Source organism: Microcebus murinus, chromosome 17, assembly GCF_040939455.1.
Source record: "Microcebus murinus isolate Inina chromosome 17, M.murinus_Inina_mat1.0, whole genome shotgun sequence".
Classification (NCBI taxonomy): Eukaryota; Metazoa; Chordata; class Mammalia; order Primates; family Cheirogaleidae; genus Microcebus; species Microcebus murinus.
Genome location: NC_134120.1, coordinates 55983712 through 56006868, shown reverse-complemented (window position 1 = coordinate 56006868; position 23157 = coordinate 55983712). Strand labels below are relative to the sequence as shown.

At 37.6% G+C, this 23157-nt stretch overlaps 1 protein-coding gene across 2 annotated transcripts in view; it reads right to left on the bottom strand.

Moving 5' to 3' along the window:
• Positions 1-315: 315 nt before the first annotated feature.
• NAPG (NSF attachment protein gamma) overlaps positions 316-23157 on the bottom strand; it is a 60009-nt gene continuing 37167 nt past the window's right edge. The window contains exons 2-13 of one of the 2 annotated variants that reach the window (XM_075993689.1): positions 22707-22823; positions 19112-19179; positions 17113-17197; positions 16365-16382; positions 15699-15729; positions 11163-11272; positions 10968-11034; positions 10640-10710; positions 4632-4710; positions 2648-2727; positions 1923-2052; positions 316-1095 (exon numbers count right to left, since the gene is read on the bottom strand). In XM_075993689.1, coding sequence (XP_075849804.1) covers positions 952-1095; positions 1923-2052; positions 2648-2727; positions 4632-4710; positions 10640-10710; positions 10968-11034; positions 11163-11272; positions 15699-15729; positions 16365-16382; positions 17113-17197; positions 19112-19179; positions 22707-22762 — 939 coding nt within the window. In that variant the 5' untranslated portion in view covers positions 22763-22823 and the 3' untranslated portion in view covers positions 316-951. Of the gene's footprint in view, positions 1096-1922; positions 2053-2647; positions 2728-4631; positions 4711-10639; positions 10711-10967; positions 11035-11162; positions 11273-15698; positions 15730-16364; positions 16383-17112; positions 17198-19111; positions 19180-22706; positions 22968-23157 lie in introns of those variants that run through there. The other variant, XM_012746235.3, reaches the window with a different exon arrangement.

Here is a 23157-nt window from a genome sequence, read left to right as displayed (position 1 = left end):
ATACTGGCAGTACAGTGTTTTAAATATATGTCTTTCAAAAATAATTCTTCCCTTTTGGCTAAGTTTTTTTTATAGTATATGGCATTTCCCGTGTAAAGTTATAGCATAGTTGTAACTCAAAATAAATCAGAAAATATTCTAGAGGGAAAAATGTGTATATATATACTAGACTGACAGAAACATCACCTCTTTCTTTGAATGCATAAAAAAGGTCTTCATTAGCTTCCATTTGCTCAAGAACCAAGTAGGTTTGGAGATAGCCACTGTATGTGTTTTTTAGATGGAAGAAATACCCATTATTCAGAGAAGACTGAAGACATTTACAGAATCACTTTAATATGCTACCTTCAAAATTTTGCAAACCTACATATAAAAGCTTAAGTCCATCTTTTATGGGGCTAAATAATATTTTGAGGCTCAAAATAGCTTCCTGTCCCAATCTCATCAATTAAATCTCAAGATTTAATAATTTAAATGTATCTAATAACATGAGGGATAAATTTTCTTTTCAAAACAGAAATTTTTAAAGCAATTTTTTCCCAGTAAACCTTTTAGTAGCAATTATTAAATTAAATGAAAAACAAAATGCTCTAACAATAGATTACAAGAGCCCAAGAGAGAAGACTATCTGCCTATTGCCTCTTTTGTTTAGAATGTAATTTATCTGGAATTTGGCTTGCAAACATCAACTGTATTAAAAGGTGACAGTACATTTTCTGTTAATTCCTACTGGTGTCTTGGGAAAGCTCTTATCATGGAAAGAAACAAAATACTTCACAGATGGTGGATACAATGAGTGATTTGGGGGAAAAGATAACTAAAAATTACTTTTTATTAGTATTTACAATCATGACTGCAACAAACCGTGGATGCCCTTAAACAAGTCCTGAGTCCATGAAATTGCATGTCAGGATTCTCCCTTTTTTCCTTTTCTTTTCTGCAAGCAAAATACTAGCACAGTCCTCCTGAGTACTCATCTTCCTCTTCATCAGCAGCTGCAGCGGTGATGCCATCAGGCTTGGCCTGCGGTGTTGCAGGCGATTTCTTCTTGATTCCCCCTCCTGGAACCATCAAACTCAGGCCCAGCTTAGCATACTGTCAACAGTAGAACATGTTCTCAGAAGCTGGGTAATGAGAATCCTGACATGTTTTAATTAGCTTTAAAAAGACAGAGCCTAGCTCACTACCCTCATGAACACAATACCAACTTTCAAATGGGAAAACAAACCAAGACATGATGTGACACATACACAACTAGTAAAAATATCAATTAGGTCTTAAACTGACCTGATACTATGATAAGACTCTAAAAGTCCTAAGACCAAACAAACAGGTGTTCATAAATCTACTGAAAAAAAATTAGAAAAAAATAGAAACTGACACACAAGGTTCACGTTATGTGTAAGGCATTGTGCGAGGCTATTTCTCATACGCTGACTAATGTATGCTTCACAGCAGTCAAGCAAGATGGGCACCACAGCTCTATTTTTAAGCATAAGTCAACTGAGGCTTAGACACAGTTAATAACCTGCATCACACAGCTAACTGTCACAGAAGTAGGATCCCCACAGGTCTGCTGAATTATGAATGCCACACAATCAACCCCTTTCAGACAGTGAGCCTAAAATAACTTAATAAAATGATCAATCTGCAGAGAACAACAGATGGAAGGGGAAGCCGAGAAATGAGGTTGACTTTAAAAATATGCATGCGGTCCACAGAGTTAGATGGCTGTAAACTCATGTGACATTCAATTATCTAAATCTATGGTGAAATTCAACGCAAGTGGTCAATTTCTTTAAGAGTAGTAGTTTGAGAAGAGAAAGAGGTAGAAAATCTCACGAATCCATGGGAGAAAAACAATCTCACTAGAAGCTTTTCCTTTCAAGAAAGAGGAAAGCTATCCAAATAGGCCCACTTACGTCATTGTCCATGTACTTGAAAAGCGGCGAGTTGCAGACCTCTGACACTTGATCTTGGTCTTGCTGGTCGTAACCTTCAAGAAGCTGTTCGAGTGCAGCACAGTCTTCACTGCCATTGAACCCTGGTATGCTACAGTAAGCACAAAGCACACTTCTTCACTTTTTCCTTAAAAGAATACTTCTCAACCAGGGATGATTCTGCCCTTGGCAGACACCCCACATTGTCTGCAGACATTCTGGTTGTTACAAGTGAGAAAATATACTAGCATCCAGTGGCAGGGACTGGGGATGTTGCTAAAAACCCTGCAGGGCACAGGATAGCCCACACTACAGAGAGTCAGTTATCTAGTCCAGCCTCAATGTCCAGTGTGGAGACTGAGAATGCTCACTTCAATCACCCCTAATGAGATCCTCCTGCAACGTACAATCTAAGAACTTTTATTTTTTTTCCCTTTTTTTGTGTTGTCTTTTCTTAGAAAGCAAATAAAGCAAAATGACTAGTCATTCACTCCTGTGAAGGTTCCCGAGAGAAAAACACAGGAAAGAAAACAACTTGTAAAAATCCTACTGTAAAAGTTAAAATCATAGTTGAGTACTCCTATCACTAATGAAGACTTATTAAAAAACCAGTTTCATGGCCAGGAACATTTGCCTAAGCAGCAATCTTAGCTAAAGAAACATCAATTTCAACTCTGCAAGTCAATACGGCCCAGATGATGCCTTACCTGTAGCTCTCCCGGACACATCTTTCCGCAGCCACATAGTCATTTCTGTGTAGATGAACTAAGACTTGAGCAATTGTTTTCTAAAACAAAAAAGGTGATCATGGTCAAATTTATATCTATTTAATAAAGTCAATTTCCTAGCAATATTAAAAACACCTGGAATTTAACTTTCAGAGTCTTGATTTGTATAACATATAGATAGTAACTTCTACAGGACACTAAGGGAAAATATCCTAAAACAGTACTTCTCAAACTCTGATATCCTAGGATTTGGTTGACATGAAGACTTTGGAGAGGAGAAACTGAGGAGAAGCTTGGGTTCAGCCACTTCTAACAAGTTCTCAAGTGCTGCTGCTATGCTGGTCTGAGGACCACACTTTGAACATAAGCCTCAGAACACAACCACCACGTTTAAGGGAATTTCTTTCAAATATCCATAAAGATTTAATCTTGAAAAGAGAATTTTAAAAAAGGAGGTGGGGACACATAACTCTACAATTATATTTTTGAATTCTTAAGAAGATACTAGGAAAAAAAATGTATGAATGAAAATGTCAGAAAACATAAATGATAATATTTATTAATCAACACAAAAGCAGTAATAAGATCCAGGACATGACTGATAAAAACTTATCAGCTAAATAGCTCTTCATAAAGAACTTTTCAATCTTTTGGATCTCTATTCTTCAGATAACTTTTACTGATCTATCTTCAAGTTCACAAAGTCTTTCCTTTGTCATCTATATTATGAGATTAAGCTCATCCAGTATTTTACTTCGGATAATGTGCATTTCAGTCCTAAAATTACCATTTAGTTCATTTTTAGTTTCTATAAAAATACAATTTTTTTCCTATAAGAAAACAATAGGTCTCCTTTTTTCTTCATTTCAATTGGTTTACCTTTACCTCATGGAGCACCTAAGACAGCCACTCCAAAGTCTCCATGTGATAATTTCAACAACTGGGTCACTTCTGAGTTGGCAACAGTTGTCTTTTCTCCTGAAAACTGGTCAGTTTCCTGGTTCTTGCATGTTGATTAACTTTAAACTGTACTGTGAGTGTTCTGCAGCACAGCCTCTGCTGTGATCTCAGGAGGTGTGGGTGCTTTTAGCAGGCAATCAGCCCCGTTAGGTTCACACTGCATACTATGTCTTACTTTTGGTGGACAGTGGTTCTAATCTTAGTTCAAATCAGCTTTGGGTAGGTCCCTTCAGGGGGCTGGGTGAGACTTGGATAGTGGTTTAAATCTTATTTCAGTTTTCAAAACTCTGCACTCCTACTTTGGGCCTGTCCCCCACACACACAGCTGAGGAGTAAACCCAAGGCTTGTATGGGCCATGCACACACTCAGGGGATTCCTTTTTCTAGCTCTCTCCTTTCTGGGATTTTCTCCTCACTCTCTCAGTTCATCTTCCCAGATCCTCTGGCCAAAGAAACTGGGGTTCTTTTGGAGTTTTCTTGCCTAAGCCACCATTACAGCTGTAGCTCCATGACTAGGGTTCAACCATGGAGCAACACCAAGGGAAGAAAAAGGGAGGAAAACAACGGGACTTCTTTTCCCAGTTCCTCTGGTTAGAAAAATGGGTTTCCCTTTGGAGTTTTCATTGTACTATGGCCTCTGCTACCCAGCTCCACGGCTGGGGGCTTCTCTCAGTAACACTGCAAGAGGAAATAGAAAAAAAAAATGTGGGAAACTCATTCCCATGTTGGTTGTTTCTCCAAGGGCTTGTTCCCCCACTCTATCCATCTGCTTTTATTTACTTTGCAGAGTTTGAGGGTAGCTGTTCTTAAATTTTATCTGGTAAATTAGCTGTAATCAGCAAGACAGACAGGCCTTACTCTGTCTTGGTCAGAAACAGAGATTCATAAATATTATTTTACAAAAACATAGAACTATCCATACAATCCTATCTTAGGTATTTATCTATACCAATATGAAAAATGATATCATGTAAAGCCACAAATGAACACTTTCAAAGAATACCTTATAACAAGTTGGATAATTCTCAATTTCCTTATAAATATTTTTTTCTTTCTGAATAGAGAGGGCCGCCTCATCAAACCTAAAAACAAAACAAAGAAATGTAAAACAAGGCAAATCTAAATGATCTATAGTCAGGTCACCTTTGTAGTGATATTTATAATATTTGATATTTTAGATTTTAGAGAAACAAAGAGGACAGATGTTGCTAGCAACTGCTCTATGAGCCATGTTTCCATGAGCTCTGCTCACGTGGCTTGTCTTTTAAATGCCTAACTCTGCTTTTAGGCATCAAGGTGACAAAAGAACTTAAGGATGGGTGAGTTAAAATGGAGAGTTTTCAGTCTGGTAAAGATTGTCCAATAATAAGAAACAAACTACTTTGTGAAATGTATTAGAGCGACAAGCCTTAATTTCATCATCCCAGATTTCTTTCCCTTCAGCTAAAAGAACATTCAGATGCTCCAAGAGCACCCCCCACCCCCTTCTTGTACTCATTATCACATATTCCTGCTGCTGCCTCAGTAGGCCCTAGTAAACTGCATTCTGCCTAAGAGGGCTACGTAAAGGGGAAGCAAGTTCAAGGGCTAAACAAAATCCTCCCTGCACCTCCCATCTGCAACATTCTTCTTTGTCTTTCCTTCTACTCTCACACATTCTGCTTTTCTTCCATTACACCCAATGGCAGATGAGAAGGATGGAGTGGAAAGGGATCACCAAAAATTTCCCCCAAAACCTTCCAGGCACTTACCTTTTTCTCACTCCCCCTAAATTCATCAAATCCTAATCAGATCCTCCTCTCCCTGAAAAGTTGTAGTATACTCTGAATTCCAGAACTCCTTTAGTAGCACCTAACTAAGGACTGGATGAATTATTCAGTCTTCACCCATTTCTCCCATCCCAACGGAAACCTGAGGTTATAGAAGCAACTACCAGTGGCCTGGCATTGGGAGTTCACACAGCCCAAGATACAAAGGGAGAGATTTGTGATTCAAAATAAAAATGCAAAAATGTTATATTACATGCTCTATTTTTCTGTATGTTAGTTATCTTTTTAAAAAAAATAATTGCATACACACACACACACACACACAGTGGCTTGGTTTATGGTAATATAACCAATACTTATATCATGAGTTAAATTTCTGTTAAATTACACTCTGGCAACTTAGTGTCTCATAAAATAACATTCACTGGAGAAATGCACTCGGAATTTCCAAAGATCAACTTGATAAATTTTTGGAACAAAGCTTATAAGCTGGTTTTACAGTACTAGAATTCTAAAATTGCCTCCAAGATTTTCATCCTCCATATACACTCTCCGTATAATCTCCCTTTGAATGCAGGCAGGACCTCTGACTATGATGGGACATCACTCCTGTGTTTAGGATACTAATCAGTTGACTTTGAGTGAATCACCATCTGTATGAGCCTGACATCAGGTGAGCCCTTACAGGGCCTGGGCCCTTGCTGGAGTTAGAGACTGGAAGTCAGAGATGTGCTCCCGATGCCTTCGATCAGCAGCAAACTACCATGCTGTGAACCACCTATGGGCACACGTCCAGAACTCAAAGTGCACTCTAGAGCTAAAGAGTGGGCAATGGCCGAAGGCAACAAGAAAACAGAGAGCTCTGTCCCACAGCTGCAAGGAAAAAAATTCTGCCAACACCCAGGGAGCTTGGAAAAGGACCCAAGCCTTGGGTGAAATCAGGGCCCCATCAGACCCCTTGATTTCAGCCTGATGAGATCCTGAGCAGAAGAACCAGCTACACTGTGTGTCCAGATTTCTAATCTATAGAAACTGTGAGGCAATCAGTGAGTGTTATTTTAAACTGCTAAGTTTGTGGTAATATATCATGCAGAAATAGAAAATTAATGCAAGGGAGAAGCAAGGGAGACAAATGTATCCATATCATTTGTAATTGTGACCATGAGCTTATCACAGATCCTGTTTCATAAAATAAATTTGTAATTCAAAATAAAAATGCAAAAATGTTATAGTATATGCTCTATTTTTCTGTATGTTAGTTATCTTTTTCTGTATGTTAGTTATCAAAAAACAGTTGCATATACACACACACACACACACACACACACACAGTGGCTTGGTTTATGGTAATATAACCAATACTGATATCATGAGTTAAATTACATTTCTGTGGGCTACACTCTGTGGACTATGTCAGAATATTCTGTGACTGTAATGTCCAGCTTTTATCATTCTAGTAGGAATCTCAGTATTTTAAGCTTTTCATATATTTCACTTTAAAGACTACATTCTTCACACATGGATTATTTATTTCCTTGGCATAAAAATAGCATTCCTATGTGCTAATATCTACCTAACAAAAAAACCAAGAGAAATAGTCTGCATTTATATGGATTTATAGTCAAAAAAATTGATCAACTTTCCTAAAAGTCCATGAAATTGGCATGCAAAGCCATCTGTTTTCAAAATGCATTCAGGAAATTATCCATTACTCATTATAATCAATTACAGATGATCTCAACTTTCCCATCAGGTAGTTCTTAATATTCCTAACAAAATAAAATGTATCTGGTTTTGCTGAAGACAGATACAGTTTTCATCTTCTTGTGATTAAAAAAAGGAGAACCAAATAAAATTAAAAATGTAAACTTCCCAGAAACTATGTACATGTGGCAGGAAACTGTCATAGAATGTCATTCATCAGGTGTCACTCAATAGACACCTCCCTCGCTGTGACTCGAACTCTTGCTCTGGCCCCAACTATTAATATTTCCTGAATGAACTCCAGAATATATGTTTTAAACTATCTACAAAAATCTTTGGCCTGTTTGTCATAGTCCCAACTAAGCCTATAATCATCAGTGATAAGCTTGTTTCTATATTCCTCACCTCAGTTATTAATGGCATCATGGACGGGACAGTTACCCAAGACAGAAACCCAGTGACTCTCTTAACTGTACACACCTCCAAACACATACACACCCAGCCCTCCCTGCGTTTAGGATCCAGTGACTGTCTCAGATGACGGGTGCACTTTTCTTAATGTGTGGGATTTGCTTCATTTAGGAAAAACGCACAATGTGCTGGTCTGCTCCCTGCCCCAGAACTCTGGAAGGTCAAGGGATGTAAGCCCTAAGCCAGGATTAACTTGCTGGAAAGGCCCTTCTAAAAGGCAATGACAGCACTGGTCTTAGACTGACTGAGGCCACCCCAGATGTTACCCAAGTGAAATTCTGAATCACTACTGAGTTATGGCTCTCCAGAATTGAAGGAAAAGCAAGAGACCAATATATTAAATACAATAAGCATAATTGTAAACTTTATGCCACATACTCTATTAACAGATGTTACTTATGTAAAGTATAAAATTGCCACCTGTGTTAGTTAGGAAATTAATGCAATCAGATTATAATCTAAGTATATACTGAAGATATTCAAATAACACTTAAATTTTCTTAATTATCTTTCCATTAGTATAAATTCCCCATGTTTTTTCTTACTCTGCACTACTTAAGTTCCTGATAGAAGTACTATGGCAGTAGACTTTTAATTCTTTCATACGACAGTCACCCGGGAACACTTATCAAAATATCATATTCCTTCATATTCCCAAATAAATTTAAATCAATTTTTATATTGTTATACAACTCAAAAATATTATTTCCATAAAATTTTTGTTCAAACACTGCAGAAACTATTTTAAAATGTGTTTATTAAAAAGAAAAAAATAATAAAACAAAATCATGAAGTAATAAATAAAAGACCCAATTGGTTGCTCTAGATTTATAAATTTCCACTGTCCACCTTTCAAGCATATCCACACAACATTCTCACTTATGCTGCTCATTCAGTTCACACCTTCCCACTCCACTGCAGCTGTAAAGAAAACTCAGTTCTTGTTTTAGAACAATGGTTTTCATTACAACAATGGTTTTCATTACACGTGTCAAAACCAATCTGCAATGTTGTCAGAATGCTGGTGGCTACCAGCCCTAAGGGAGCTCCCTAGAGGAACAAGTACAGGTAGCTGGAGACAGGACTCAGCCGACCTCCAGGGGAGATCCTGGCCCCTCTCTCCTCCTTTGTTCCTCCCCTAAAACGCATTTTTAGATAATCTGTGTTTGGGAAACAAAAGGGCAAAAGACGACATGAAAAGGAGAAATACTTTAGGGTAGCTGAAGCAGAGTGGACCCCACACAGCACTGTCCTCACCTTCTGCAACTTCATGTTTTCCACCTTCCATGGGGTCCTACATGAAAGGCCCTAGTGCTCTATCAAGGCACTGGGAGCCTTAGGGGAGGATCATTAGGAGGTGGAATGGATGGGAAAAGGAGGTAAAGATATGCCACGACTTGACTACTGTCTGCCCTGTAATAGTAACAGTCAAGGACACTATTCTCTGTTTCTACCATGTGGGCCTCTGCTCTCAAGAGTCAGAATCCAGGTAATACCTTACAGTTCAGCTATTCTACAACAGCCTGGGAGCCACCACCAGGAACAGCTTAGTCTCTGTCACAAAACATTTTCAGGGACTAAAATGAACCATTTATAAGTTGGGAATGAGAATGTTTAATAGTTATTTCTAGATTAATGTATTCTCATGTTCCTCTAAACTTATTTTAATTATATTTTAGAATCTGTAGTCTTCACGATGAAAAAATTTAACTGAGTTTCGGAAAGGAAGAGACAGATTCATTAGTCATAAAGTATCTTGGGTCTTTTCTGTCATTTGAAAGCTATGGAAAAATTTCCAATTAAGATACCTACGTCCAGATTTACAGTCTCCTAAAGGTGTTGGACCTTAAATATTATTGAGAATTTGGCAAACAGAATTTTATTAATAAAAGAAATTGTTTACTAAGTATAAATTGAGGTAAAGTAAAAAACAAAAGGAAAATCCAATAGGATTCTAGCTTTCTGGGGTTCACTATCTATGCCTTAATTCATATGTTTAAAGGATAAAAAATGGATAAAAAAAGGATAAAAAATTTAATGACACTATTTGGCTGTCAAGAACTGTCAATTTAATAGGTGAACATTTAGGGCATCTTTGCCATTTATCCTAATATTCTTATTTTTCCTCAAGAGAGACATACTACAGCTGATCTTGGACAAGAAGCAAAGAGGGAGACATTATGATCTAACCAAATAACAGATCAAGAAAACCATTCTCTCTTATGCTGCTGAGCCATGTCTTCATGAATACTGTGAACTAAAATAAAATTTTAAGGCTCACTCCCCCCGCCACCAGCTGACTCAATGGACCTCCTCGTGGCCAAAGGAATATCCTAAACCTAATTGTATGCCAGAAGGGAGGTCAGACAGGCCTCATCATGCCCCCCTCCCTTCTTGGAGACATCCTTTGTAACCCATTAACAGGTCTAAGGGTATGCAAGACAATCCTGCAGGTCCTCAATTTACACAACAAATCTATGTCCAGTGGCTTATCTCCTTATGTTAAAACATTTCAAGCCTTTAGACAAAGCTTCAAGTCTTTAACCAATTACAATCCAAAGAATCTTTAAACCCACCTATAACCTGTAAGCCCCCCCCCCCAGATGTCCCACCTTTTTGGACCAAACCAATGTATGCCTCCCATGTATTGATTTATGACTTTACCTGTAACCCTTGTCTCCCTGAAATGTATAAAAACCAAACTGTAACCCAGTCACATCAAGTCCACTGCTCAAGGCCTCTTGGGAGTGGCTCCAGGTCATGGTCCTCAAATTTGGCTCAGAATAAATCTCTTTAAAATTATTTTACAGAGTTTGGCTTTTTTCCATTGACAATACAAACACAATGCATGATAAACTTTGGTATTACACTTTAGAAAAAAATATCTTTTAACATTTAATTCTATGTGTCTACCGACTAGTAGATGTCAATTTTTCCACTAAGTGGCCTGATGTTGTCTATAGCTCACACCAAAAAGATTAACAAGTTATCCCCCACATTACTCACCAGTCAAATGTGGATTCAAAGTATACACAGACACACAGGAATACAGTTTTGAAAGACATACCTGCGTCCTCGTACTAGCAGTCTGGAGGCTTTTCCTAGTAATTCAACTGCCTGTCGTAAGCGTTCCTCATTCTGAGGCAATCAAAGAAAAAGAAATATTGGCTGCATTAATGCAGAAATCTTTTTATCTCTCAATATTTATTTTATAAAGAAGTAATGGCACTGCATCAAGAGGGAATACCAAAGCTGCTAGTCCACTTCACTATTCTCTAATAGAAAAAAAGAAATATGGTTCAGTTATAAGCATGGAGAAAACATTTCTGTTTCCCTACATATTATGAGTATAAACATTCTAAGTAATTAAAGAAAAAATTAAAATTCCAACTTACTTCAAACACATTAGCTGTCTGTTGATACAACTGTACAGCCTTTTCCGGATTTATATTTTCTATAAGCCTGAATTAGACAAGAAAATTTGACTTATATGAAAAACAGAAAACTTTTTCAAAGGACATTATTAGAACAAAAAGATAATGACTACTATGCAGAGACGGGTGGTTCTAACAGCAGTTCCACACACTCACTTTCCGGCTCGCTCCAACGCCATGGCCGCGGTGTCAGGGGTGCCGTTTTCTAGATACATCATGCTGGCCTTCTCAATGAGCTGAACAGCCTCTGGTAGCTTCTGCATCTCCTTTAGGAAAAGGATACAGCACAGATCAGAAAACGCATCCATTTAAGAAATACAGAGTTAATCTGAAGTGCAATGATTTTATCCCTAATTCATGAAAGTATATGACTCAAAAATGTTACACCACAAGTATATTTAAAATGAAATGCCTTCGCATGGTTACTCTCCCAATCAAGCTTCACTTAACCAAACCAAAAATGTACCAGATAATTTCTACACAGAGTTCATCATCACTTGACAGACTTTCAGAAAAACTATATAAATAGTAGAAACCAAAAACTTGCTCTTTACTGTTTTTTAAGCATTTACAATTCTTTAAACACTTACTGAGCACTACTATATATACAAGGCCTTTGCCCAAAATCACAAACTGGAAACCCAAGGGCTATATCTCATTTCCAAGTGTGTTTTGCTTGAACCATGCAATATTTTTAAATTAGATATTTTTCATAAAAATTCTGTTTTACGGCTTCCTTCAAAAAGATATACAAATCTATGGCAACAGTGGGCATGCATTCCCACATAGCAATCAATAATGAGCTGGGGCTGACCAGTGGCTTTCCCTGTTAGATAAGGCCTCCTGGAATTGGCTGCAATTCTTCCCATTCCCCATTCCCGACTGCCCTACAGCCAGGCCGGCCTCCTTCACCTCAGCTCTCCTCTATGCTCTGAGTCCATCTGAGCTTGCAACCTTCTTCCATGCTGATATAATCAGCAGAATAAATCCTCTATCTTGCCATTATAATTAATCTATTAAGTCTCAGGATCTTATAGTCCAAATATTTAACATCTCTAAATCAAAAAATTTTAAAATAAATTTTAAAAACTTAAAAAAATCATTTAAAAGCAAGTTATAAAGTTTTACAAGAATTACTTATTTAGGGGTGACTTCTGTATTTTAACGCAGGCTCCACACTGACATCTTATGGGTTGTTTTAAAATCTGCCTATTCAGTCCCTTGCTAAGTGACAAATTCATCATGATATCCCTAACAAAACTACTAGTCTCATTCTCACCAACTCCAAAACATAACTTTTGATTATTTAGTTATGGAAATTAACAATAAAACAGACTGAAAGATACTATAGAAAATAAAGTTGCTGTCATTCACCCAAGTGGAATGTGTTTATATATCCAAACTTCAGTGAACAAATAAAAACTTTTTTGTTATAAAACCAAAGGTCAATGAAAAAAATCTAAGTCTGTGGTATTTGTTGGAGGCTATTTTGAGTAAACAGTGAAGGTAAACCTAACAATATCACCCACTTTAGCCATGAGGGACATTTTGGCTTTACAGAATATAGGTGACCCTTGGATGGCATGGGTTTGATCTGTGTGGGTCCAATTATTCACAGATTTTCTTCTGCCTCTGCCACTCCTGACCAGCTTCTCCTCAGCCTACTCAGGGTGAAGAGGATGATGAGGCTGATGACCTTCATGATGATCTACTTCCACTTAATTAATGGTAAATCTGTTTTCTCTTCTTTATGGTTTTCTTAAAATTTTCTTTTCTCTAGCTTACTTTATTGTAAAAATACAGTGTATAATACACATTACACGTAACATACAACATACACATCAATTAACTGTTAATGTTATAGGCAAGGTATCCAGTCAACAGTAGGCCACTGGTAGTTAAATTTTTGAGGAGTAAAAAATTATACATGGATTTGACTGTGCAGGGGGTCAGTACCCCTAAACCTCCCTTTGTTCAAAGGCAAACTGGGTATTTCTTCCCCTGATTCATCTATTCATAATTAAATACATAGTAAGCATCTACAATATGAAAGCATCTGGGGGAATAAAAGAAATAACACACGTACTATCCTTCATGAGTTTTACCTAGTAGGTAAAATGTATAGAACTGTAACTACAATATGCAGTAAGTACTATCTAAGGCCTATGTTTAAAATAGACAACTACATCTCCCTGCTTTTGCATCAAATCAAGTGAGCCTGTGAATAACAGAGGTCCAACCACTATACTGACACTTCTCCACAAAAAACAATGGCCTGCCTACTTAAAAGTTATACCATTCACCGTAAATATGCCTATTTTCAATGGCTTGTGTACCTATGGAGCAAATAGGATACAAAATCACAACAATCATAAAATTACAGAACCAAAGGTTGATCCAACAAGTCCCTGTGGTTTCCGTTATGCCTGTATCTAATGCCACTCCATAAGCCTTACAGGAGGATAAATGTGAAGGATTGTATGACAAATTGTGGACATTTTAGCCCACAGAATTAACTGTAGACCAGGTAGCTCAGGACTCCTAATGCTGCTCAGGATTGTTCAAAGGCATTTAATTTAAATACAAGATCATGCTGAAAGGCAATATCCTTCATGTGTTTCCCTATCAGTTAAGTTTATTTGCCTTCATACAAAGTCATGCCTTTCTAATCCTCTAATTCAGGGGTCCTCAAACGTTTTAAACAGGGGGCCAGTTCACTGTCCCTCAGACCGTTGGAGGGCTGTTGAAAAGTGCGGCACACATTCCACACATGTGCACTGTGGGCCCGGGACAAGTCGGCCACTAAGCAGGACAGGCAGCGGCGGCAAAAACACTGGGCAGGCCAGATAAATGTCCTAGGCGGGCCGTATGTGGTCTGCGGGCTGCAGTTTGAGGACCCCTGCTCTATTTAAACAGATATTTGGGAAATGTTTCTATTGTTCAAATTGATGCCTTAAATAAATGCTCACTGATACCTAAATAACTACTGAAAAAGACTCAAGTCTTAGCACAGCTGTTAGAATATAACTGAAACTGAGAATTATTAGTGTTCTAGCATTGCTATGCTAAGATAATATACCCTAATAATAGCCACCTAGGAGCTTCCTAGTTCTCAGTGGAAACTAAGACAGGAGAAGGTGAGAGCAGATCCCTGGCTTCTTAGGCTATAAGAAAAATTCTAGTTGCCAAGGAATTGCTGTTAATAATCCAACTTGTATCACCTAATATCAATTTAGTTGCATGCTTGGCCAGAAAAGCTTTACCTCAACGGGTTTATCATAGCATGGTTTATCATGCCATCGGGTGATAAACCCATGCTAATGGGTTTATAAAAGCATCATAATTTAAACACTGTCCCATTATTAAAAATTTAGATAATTGCCATTTTTTAAATAAATATCCTTATGTATAAATCTTTGCTATCTCTATTTCTTTATGATAGACTCACAGAATTGGAATTTCTAGGTCAAAGATTATGAAAACTTATAAATTAAGCATGTTAACAGCTGTTACTAGCATTCTTTAGTCTTTCCAATGTTTCTAAATGTTCTACAATAAGCATATAGTCACTGAAAAAAATCAGTTAAGTTCATATTATAAAAGTTGCAGAAATTAAAAAGCTTTACTAAAGTATAAGTTCTTAAAGCAAAGCTATATAATAAATAATTCAATATAACTTTTACCATATTAAAAAACACAAAAATGGCATACTTTGGGAGTGTCATAAATAAAATGTTCCGTCCCACTACAACAGGATATTAACTCCCAACCTGCTTTTAAGCAGAAATATAAAAAGTGGCATAGGTACATTAGTCAGAATATCCCATTTAAAAAGAATCAGTTAAAGTAGCAAAAACTTAAGTCAGTGGTTCTTTTTGCTGCCAACTGATATTTATAAAACAAGCAAAAATCTCTCCTTTTTATAACCCATGAATAAAAAAAACTTGTAAATTTTTACTATATTAAGATGTCCTTAAGTTTTGAAAAGTAGGGAAATCTCTCATATAGGTTTTTTCCGTTTGTTTGTTTGTTTGTTTTTTTAAGCAATACACATCTGTCCTGGATACAGAGCTCAGAACCTTGCTGCAGTTTCCAGTTTCCTCCAAGACATTTTCTCTTAAATTTCACTTTTAATACTCCCTATTTTAAAACACACAGGACATCCCCTATGGGTCCAATTAGTGTTACTCTGGTTTTTTTTTGTGTGTGTGTGTGTTTTTTGGAGACAGAGTCTCACTTTGTTGCCCAGGCTAGAGTGAGTGCCGTGGCATCAGCCTAGCTCACAGCAACCTCGAACTCCTGGGCTCAAACAATCCTACTGCTTCAGCCTCCCAAATAGCTGGGACTACAGGCATGCACCACCATGCCGGGCCAATTTTTTCTATATATATTAGCTGGCCAATTAATTTCTTTCTATTTATAGTAGAGATGGGGTCTCACTCTTGCTCAGGCTGCTTTTGAACTCCTGACCCTTGAGCAATCCTCCCACCTTGGCCTCCCAGAGTGCTAGGATTACAGGCATGAGCCACCGCGCCCAGCCTAGTTAGTGTTACTCTGGACAGGAAGTCTTAACTTAGCATCTCTTGCCTTACAGTTAGGAAGCTTTTCAAGCTCAACATAAATTCTACTTTAACACCTTGTAATGAATTCATTTTACCTACACAACAGCTGTGACACAACACCATCACTGACCTTCAACATCATGCCGGCTTGCTCATAAGCTCTGCAAAGAGAACATAATTTCTCTGATGAGATCTTAATGAAATAAGGGAGAGGACAAACTTTCTGGTGAGGAACTACAATTAAAACTGGTTCATGCACAACATATCACTTTAAACTTGTATAACCACACAACATAATTTTTTCTACATCTTATTTTCATGGACAATAATGCCTTAGGGATCAGACATCTGAGCTGAAGAGATTGTGCAGATGCAAAATTAAGTAAGGCTCAGAAAGGTTAAATCACCTTCCACTTGCCAAACTTAAATCTAAGTTTTAAAACAAATAAATACTCTCCACAAAAGCAGGAGAAAGCAGGCACTATTAACTATCAAGAAAAAGGGGAAAAAAGAGATTCTAACTTACATGTTTTTTATAGGCTACTGAACAAAATAGTCCTGAAAATACTATGCCAAATTTAATTTATACACTGTATATTCCCAGAAGAGTGATTTAGTTTTTAAGGTTCAGGTAAAGACTGAAGCAAATGGAAATGATTATTTTATTTAAATCAATACAAAATTAATTCACTATTACAAATTTATAATTTGAGAAAAATTTACTGACCTACAGAAAAACAGCAACATTTAAAACACAATCTGCAAATACATGAGATCATAGAGAATATTTACTTACTTGGCAGCATGAAAAAGACTGAATGGATGTAATGAAGTCAAAATTAAGGAAAAAAAAGGATATCAATAGTTTCTAAAGATCTGCTATTTAAAAGACAGTTTACTAAATCACTGACCAAGTTGGTTTTAAAGGATAAATCCTACAAACAGGTAAAGAAGAAATAATTCAGTGCCTATTGGTATCTCTTAAAACACCATAATTCACAAAAACACTGACAAAACACCAGATAGATTTTAAACTATATTATGCCTTAATCTGAAGAGTTTTACTAAAATCCAAAGTTATTTGACTATACTCTGTAAGTAAGATAAACATTTCTTAATCACTAAGCTTTAAAATACCTTAGGACAATTTATTGTTTCTAATTACTTATAAATCTTATTTCAAATACCTAAAGAAGACTGTATTTTAAAAATCTGATATAGCAGTGCATGCATTTTCAATACCTGTGCTACTTCTACATTCTTCAGCAAGTCTACAGATTTCCCTCACTTCATCCCAAGTAAAACCATCATAAGGAAAACCAGAAACGATGGAAAATAAATTCCCAAACGTAGCTCTGCAAATCAGTGTGGACCTTATCATCAAACGTCACTATAAATGCTCCTTCAGAGTTTAACATGTAGAATTTTTCTAATCATTTTCTATTTTAAAAACACTTTATTTCACAGGTAGCAAATGTATAGCAAGAGAAAACAGTCTGTCAAAATCATCTGTTTAATTTCTTTTTAATGGCTGAAAAAGATACGCCCTATTATTTTCATGGGCAACAGCTTCCCTCAGGCAGGCATCTTTTGCTTGCTCAAACTGTTTGGCATTTTTAAAAGCAACAGCTGAAATAAAAAAAAAAATAGACTTTCTATTTCCATCATTTAAAACCCTTAAATGAATCATTACTGAAATCTGTGTTTTGATTGAAAGACTGAAATACTTGTTTCAATCAAATACTTATGAAGTTTCATAAAACTATAAAATACTCTTTTTATAAAGTGATTTCTTTACAACTTTTCTGATTATCAATAATTTAAAATTTTCAAGTTTTTCTTTTTTAATTATTGACCATTGGCAAGAAATCAGTGCTATGTCCATTCAAAATCAAGAAGTCTTTCTAACACCAAACAATCCCAAATAATAGATAGGTACTTCACCAGTTTTACATTTAATAGCAAAATTGTGCTTTAGTTATAGCTCATTAAATTATCTAGAAACTGAAAGACCAACCAATAAACACATTAAATAATTCTATAACAAATCTTCCTTTTGGCACAATTTTTAAATGTCTGACAATGCATTTTTTTTTTAAAGCCAAGTTTTTATACTGGTTAGCCATCTATGAAAAAGACATCTCACTGTTCGAAGAGCTAAAGTGCATTGCTAGCTGTTTTAAATGTATAATCATCAAAGCAAAACAATTAGGAGTGGCTGTAAAATATGATCTTACAAATTTTGGAAAACTTACCAAAGGTTGCTTACAAAGAAGTAAAAAGCATAGTGCTATTCGAAAAGTGTTAAGTGTAATTTGTTAAAAATACTTAAAATTCTCTTTAATAAAATGTTGAAAACAAAAGAAGTGAAACTTTCTCCCTGCTTTTCCATCTTAGCTTTATAAAACATTTATTCTACTGATTAAATGTATTTTGCATAAATCCTTAAAGAAAATAAATACAAGATGCTTTAATGAGAAAACCTGATCTAGAATATTTATTTTTGAATGTAGCACATGGTCTAAACAAATACATGTTAAATTTCCTTCATAGAGGAGACTTGCAAAAAGTTGTACACTCCTGTTACAAAAGCATCTTCATATGAAGTATCTATAAAATCTACATAAAGTTTGAACTTTTAGTAATTTTTAAAATGACATGTAAATAATTTACATAATACCAGAGACAGAATTCACTCAGATTTAAAGTGCTAAAGACTCATTTGTCATCATTTATATAGAAAATAAACCCTATATTATGCTGATTAGTTTCAATTGACCTTATTTCTCTTTTCTTTGGTGATATACTAAAACTAACGTCTGTGCAAAAACACTTGTCTTAGGTGATCTCTAAGTTAGGCTAACAAATGGCATCAGGGCTATTGCTGAAAATATGTGTAAGGTACTTCAAAATTGTATTATACTTTATTTATACCCAAAATGAACACAAATATTCTGAGAGCTATCATCCTATAATTATTAATAAAAATGTTAAACTTTTAGTAAATTCCTTTACTGTTACATATTTCAGATTTTTTACATTGTACATACAGATAAATTTATTAAATTATGTATACAGCTTAACGTTTCATGAACATTTAATGTATATCCCGAACACATAATGTGACAAACAAACATGGTTTGCAGATAGGCTTAGGATGAAGCTAAGCTAAAAAAAAATTTAAAAGAAAACTCTTTATTCACTAATAGGAAGTATAATATAGGAATATGGCAAGACTTATGGATGTAGTAAAAAAATGATTGACACTCAAGAATACACAAACAATGCCAAAAATATGCAGCTGTGTACCACCAACCCTAACCATCTCCACTGTTATGAAAGACAGGTGCCAGGATCTACAACTCAGCCCTCAACACATCCAAAAACAAATGGAAAAAAACACAACGGCTTGTGTTGTTTTGTTGCGTGTGTTTGTTTTAACTATTGAAGTCCATAGGAAGCATAAAAGTATCATGCTGAAATGAAGTTGTCAGAACACTTTAAGATTATACGCTGGAGCAACAAGACTATGGTCACAAATACCTGCTTTTCCATATTCAGAAGCAGCACTGTCATAATCTGGCTTCCATTTTAAAAAACCAGTTTTCAGGCTAGAATGAAAGGAAGACAAATTTAACAGAGTTACCAACTACATTTATACGGCAGATCCTTAAAGCCATCAGGCACAAACTCCCCATTTTGCCCACCTACACCCAAATCTATTAATAACAAATACCACCTCACCTCTTCTACCCCATCATGGATGTTGTTTCCTCCTAGAGGTTCTCAATGCATGGTCCCCAGACCAGCAGCATCAGCATTACCTAGGAACTTGCTAGAAATGTAAAGTGTTCACCCCACTCCAGACCTACAGAACCTCTGAGGTTTAACAAGCACAGAGATGCATTAAACTGTGAGAACCTCTGAAGCACACTACTGTTAGCAGTTGTATTCATGAGATTTACGTTCAGAAGAGAGGCTAAAGACATAAATGGAGGACTCACCAGCATATGCCACAACAAGAACACGGATAAGATTCTCTAGGGAGACTGGACACAGGAGAGAAATGCTAAAGAATACAATCATGCCATGGGACCACATAGGAAGTAGGCAATACAGGGTGAGAATTAGCTACCAATGAGCAGGAAGTACCAGAAGCATATTATGAAAACCAAGAGAAACTGCTTTCTAGGATCATTGCCTTCTCAGATGCCAAATCAAAGTATAATCAAATTTGAGTCCCTATCAGGCTTGCTTTTTCTGCAATAATTTATTTATTTTTTTTATTTTAAAGTAATTTCAGATTTAGTTTAAACTAATTCAGAGACTATCAAACTTGGGTTTGCACAGAATTGCTGAATGCCATCTTAAATTTACATAAAACACTGTTTGCTTCAAATGAATCAGGGGAGCAACTTAACTGACAGGGAATCTCCAAGACCCCTCAGGAGTACACCCCTCATTCTGTGACAACTGTGTGAGCTGCCCAGGAGCCCTAACTATTAAGTAACATTTTTTGCCAATTAAATTTAATATGTCTAACATCTAAAATTTGTTTATATCTATACTATTACAAGATTCAAATTTGTAAGCAATTTTTCAAACTTACCAAGCACTGCATTGCTCAGAAAAATAAAATCCTTAAATTGTGGTGTCTATTCTAATCCACAAAATTGAGGAAATATGCAATAAAGCAAAATTCTAACCTTCCAATCCCTATCCCAAAACATTTGTTACATTCTGTATGTTAATGTAATTTTTTAAATCCCACCAAAAACAAGATACATTCAAACATGGAAAGACCCAGATATTTTAAAACACAGCAAATCATCCCCCATCAACTGAGCACCAATAATTAGTAAGAAAGAAGTCAACACAGTTAATTTAGGTTTAGTGGCTATCCCTGTTAGTGTTTTTGACTTTTTGTCCAAAGAGTCAATAAGGAAACTGACCAATTTCCATAGGACAAAAAGAAAACAAAACACAACACAAAACCAAACAATAAAACTACCATCTATGTTAGGGGATTAATTAAACAACTACTTGGCAATATTGAGCTATAATAGAAAATTGAGAAAAATCAACACTTTTCTCCTAAGCTCCTGATCAATTTTTCAACTGCCACCTACTGAGCAACTCTGTCTAGAAAGATTTCAAACTAACACTTCAAGCTTGAACCCAACACCCCTCTGCCCCAGCCTTACCCACCAACCCTGTACATTCACTTACATCCCCTATCTTGGCTGAAGGCCTCTTCCAAGGTAGAAACCCTGGAGTCAAGCCTTTACCTCTAAATCCAGGCAGGTCATTAAAGCATGTCAACCTTATTTGATTAATGTCATTCAATCTGCCCCCTCACTGTTACTTGAATTCAGGCCATCAATACCTCTCCCATGTGGTCAACACCTACTAACCTGTCTCACAGCACCTTCAAGAGAGTGTCACATTTCCTGCTTTACCCTCCCTCTTCCATTCCCCCCACCCTGAAGATACTAATTTTTCCTTGCTTTGTATCTCCACCATGCCCACTGAACACCTTACTTTTACTCATCTGTTCTCATGTGCCCTCCTGTGAGCATGGGACCACTTTTGGTTACTCCAGGCTCCCCAGTGGCTGACACAGGTACACAGCAACAACTTCATAAATCTTTGCTTACTGAAAATGCCAAAGTTCTCCCTGCTCCCCTTCCCCACAGTCCAGTCTCCACATTACTGCCACATTTTATTTCACCAAAAGCAAATCTAATGAGGTCTACTGGTTATTCGATGCCTAAAAAAGCCAACATTCAGGGCCATGTGAGGGGCTACCTCTTCAGTTTGGCTCCATCTTTTCTGCACTCTAGCTCATCCCCAGACACTGCAACTGCACTACTTTCAGTGTTTCCTGAGCATAGAATCTCTCTCATTAGATTCTCCCTCTGTCTAAAAACTAATTATTTTTCAGGCCCTGTTCTGAAATCACCTCTATGAAACCTTCCTAAATTTCCTTAGGACGAATAAACTTCTCCCTCTGTGTTACCAATGCACAGTTGATATATTAATAGCTTTATTTACTCCACACACTATTCTAATTACACTTTTGTGTTTGCTTCCACTAGAAAGTGAGATTGTTTTAGCAATCTCCTGCACCAAGACAGCCCCAGTACCTTACACATTGCCTGGAAGAAATATGGTGTAACAGAAAAAGCTTGAGTTTTTCCACTGTTTGAAAACTGGCTTTGACATCTTTCAACTGTGCAGCCTTGAAGCTCCCCTAAGCCTCATTTCCTCTTATGTAAAATGAGAATCAATCTGTAAAGTTGTTGTGAAGATCTCAGATGATGAAATTACGTATGTGAAGTACCTACCACAGGGCACAATGTGGATGTTTCCTTACCCATAAATGCCAGATAGAAATTTGTTGGAGTAAGAAACTGGGGGAAAGAGGAGGTCAAAAGGATAAATTAAGGAGAAGCAGTTCAGTTTCACAAATATCTGTTGGTGCCTACTACATGCTGTACCAGAAGTTGGCAGAACATAAAAAGGATTAAGGAGGCACACAGCTTCTGCCTACACAAACAGTATGATGGCAGATAAGTGTTCACCGAGCAATTTTCAGAGTAAATCTATAGACCCCCCCCCTCCAAATACAAGGGACTCTTTTAGAGCAGTGGTTCTCAACATGACAAATTTTTTCCCTCAGGAAACATTGGGGTTGTCATAAATGGGGAGTGAGGTGGGGGGTGCGACTGGCATCTAGCAGGTAGAGACCAGGGATGCTGCTAAAGATCCTACAAGGCACAGACAGGACAACCCCCACCACTAGGCGCCATCTGGTCCAGAGCCTAAGTCGACAAACCCTTTGTACAGGAAAACCAACCGAACACTGCGCCGGAACCCCCTTCCCACCGACACCAGATCTGACAGAGACTTCCGGTGGGGCACACGAACTCCGCTTCTCGAGGTGCAGCCGCAGCGCCCCGGCCCCGGCCCTGGGAGTCCGCCGCCTCGGTCCCACAGCCGCGCAGGCGTCAGGGCGCCGCGGCCCCTCACTCCCGGCGCCCTCCCACCGACCCGCCAGGGTGCTGACTAAGACCGGGCCAGGCGGGCCACGGACCCAGCGTCCACACACAGCCCCACGGTAGGCTCCCTTACTCACTATTTCTCTGCTTTGGCCATATGCTCCAGCCCCTCGTTTATCTTCTGAGCCGCCATCTCCACAGCCCGGACCCTGACGTGGGGAGAGAGCGAGGGCGCTACAGTCCAGGAAAGAACCGGGCCGAGTAGGCGTGGGAACGCCGAAAAGGAAGCCGGGACAGCGCAGCAGCCGAACGGCTACGGAGGGCAGGAGGGCGCAAACCTGCTGCGGCGAAGCGGACCCAGAGTTTGCAGGATCATCTCGCTGGAAGACATCGCGCAGGCGCAGAACGTCAAAGCTGACCCGACCTGGGGCTCTTAGCGCAAGCGTGGTGAGATACTGAAGAGATGTTCATTCACTCAACGGATATTTATTGAGCACCTACTATGTGCCAGCCACTGTTCCAGGCCCTGGAAAATAAACAGGGAGTATAACAGACAAAACCTCCCTCCTTCGTAGAGCCTTGTTTTCT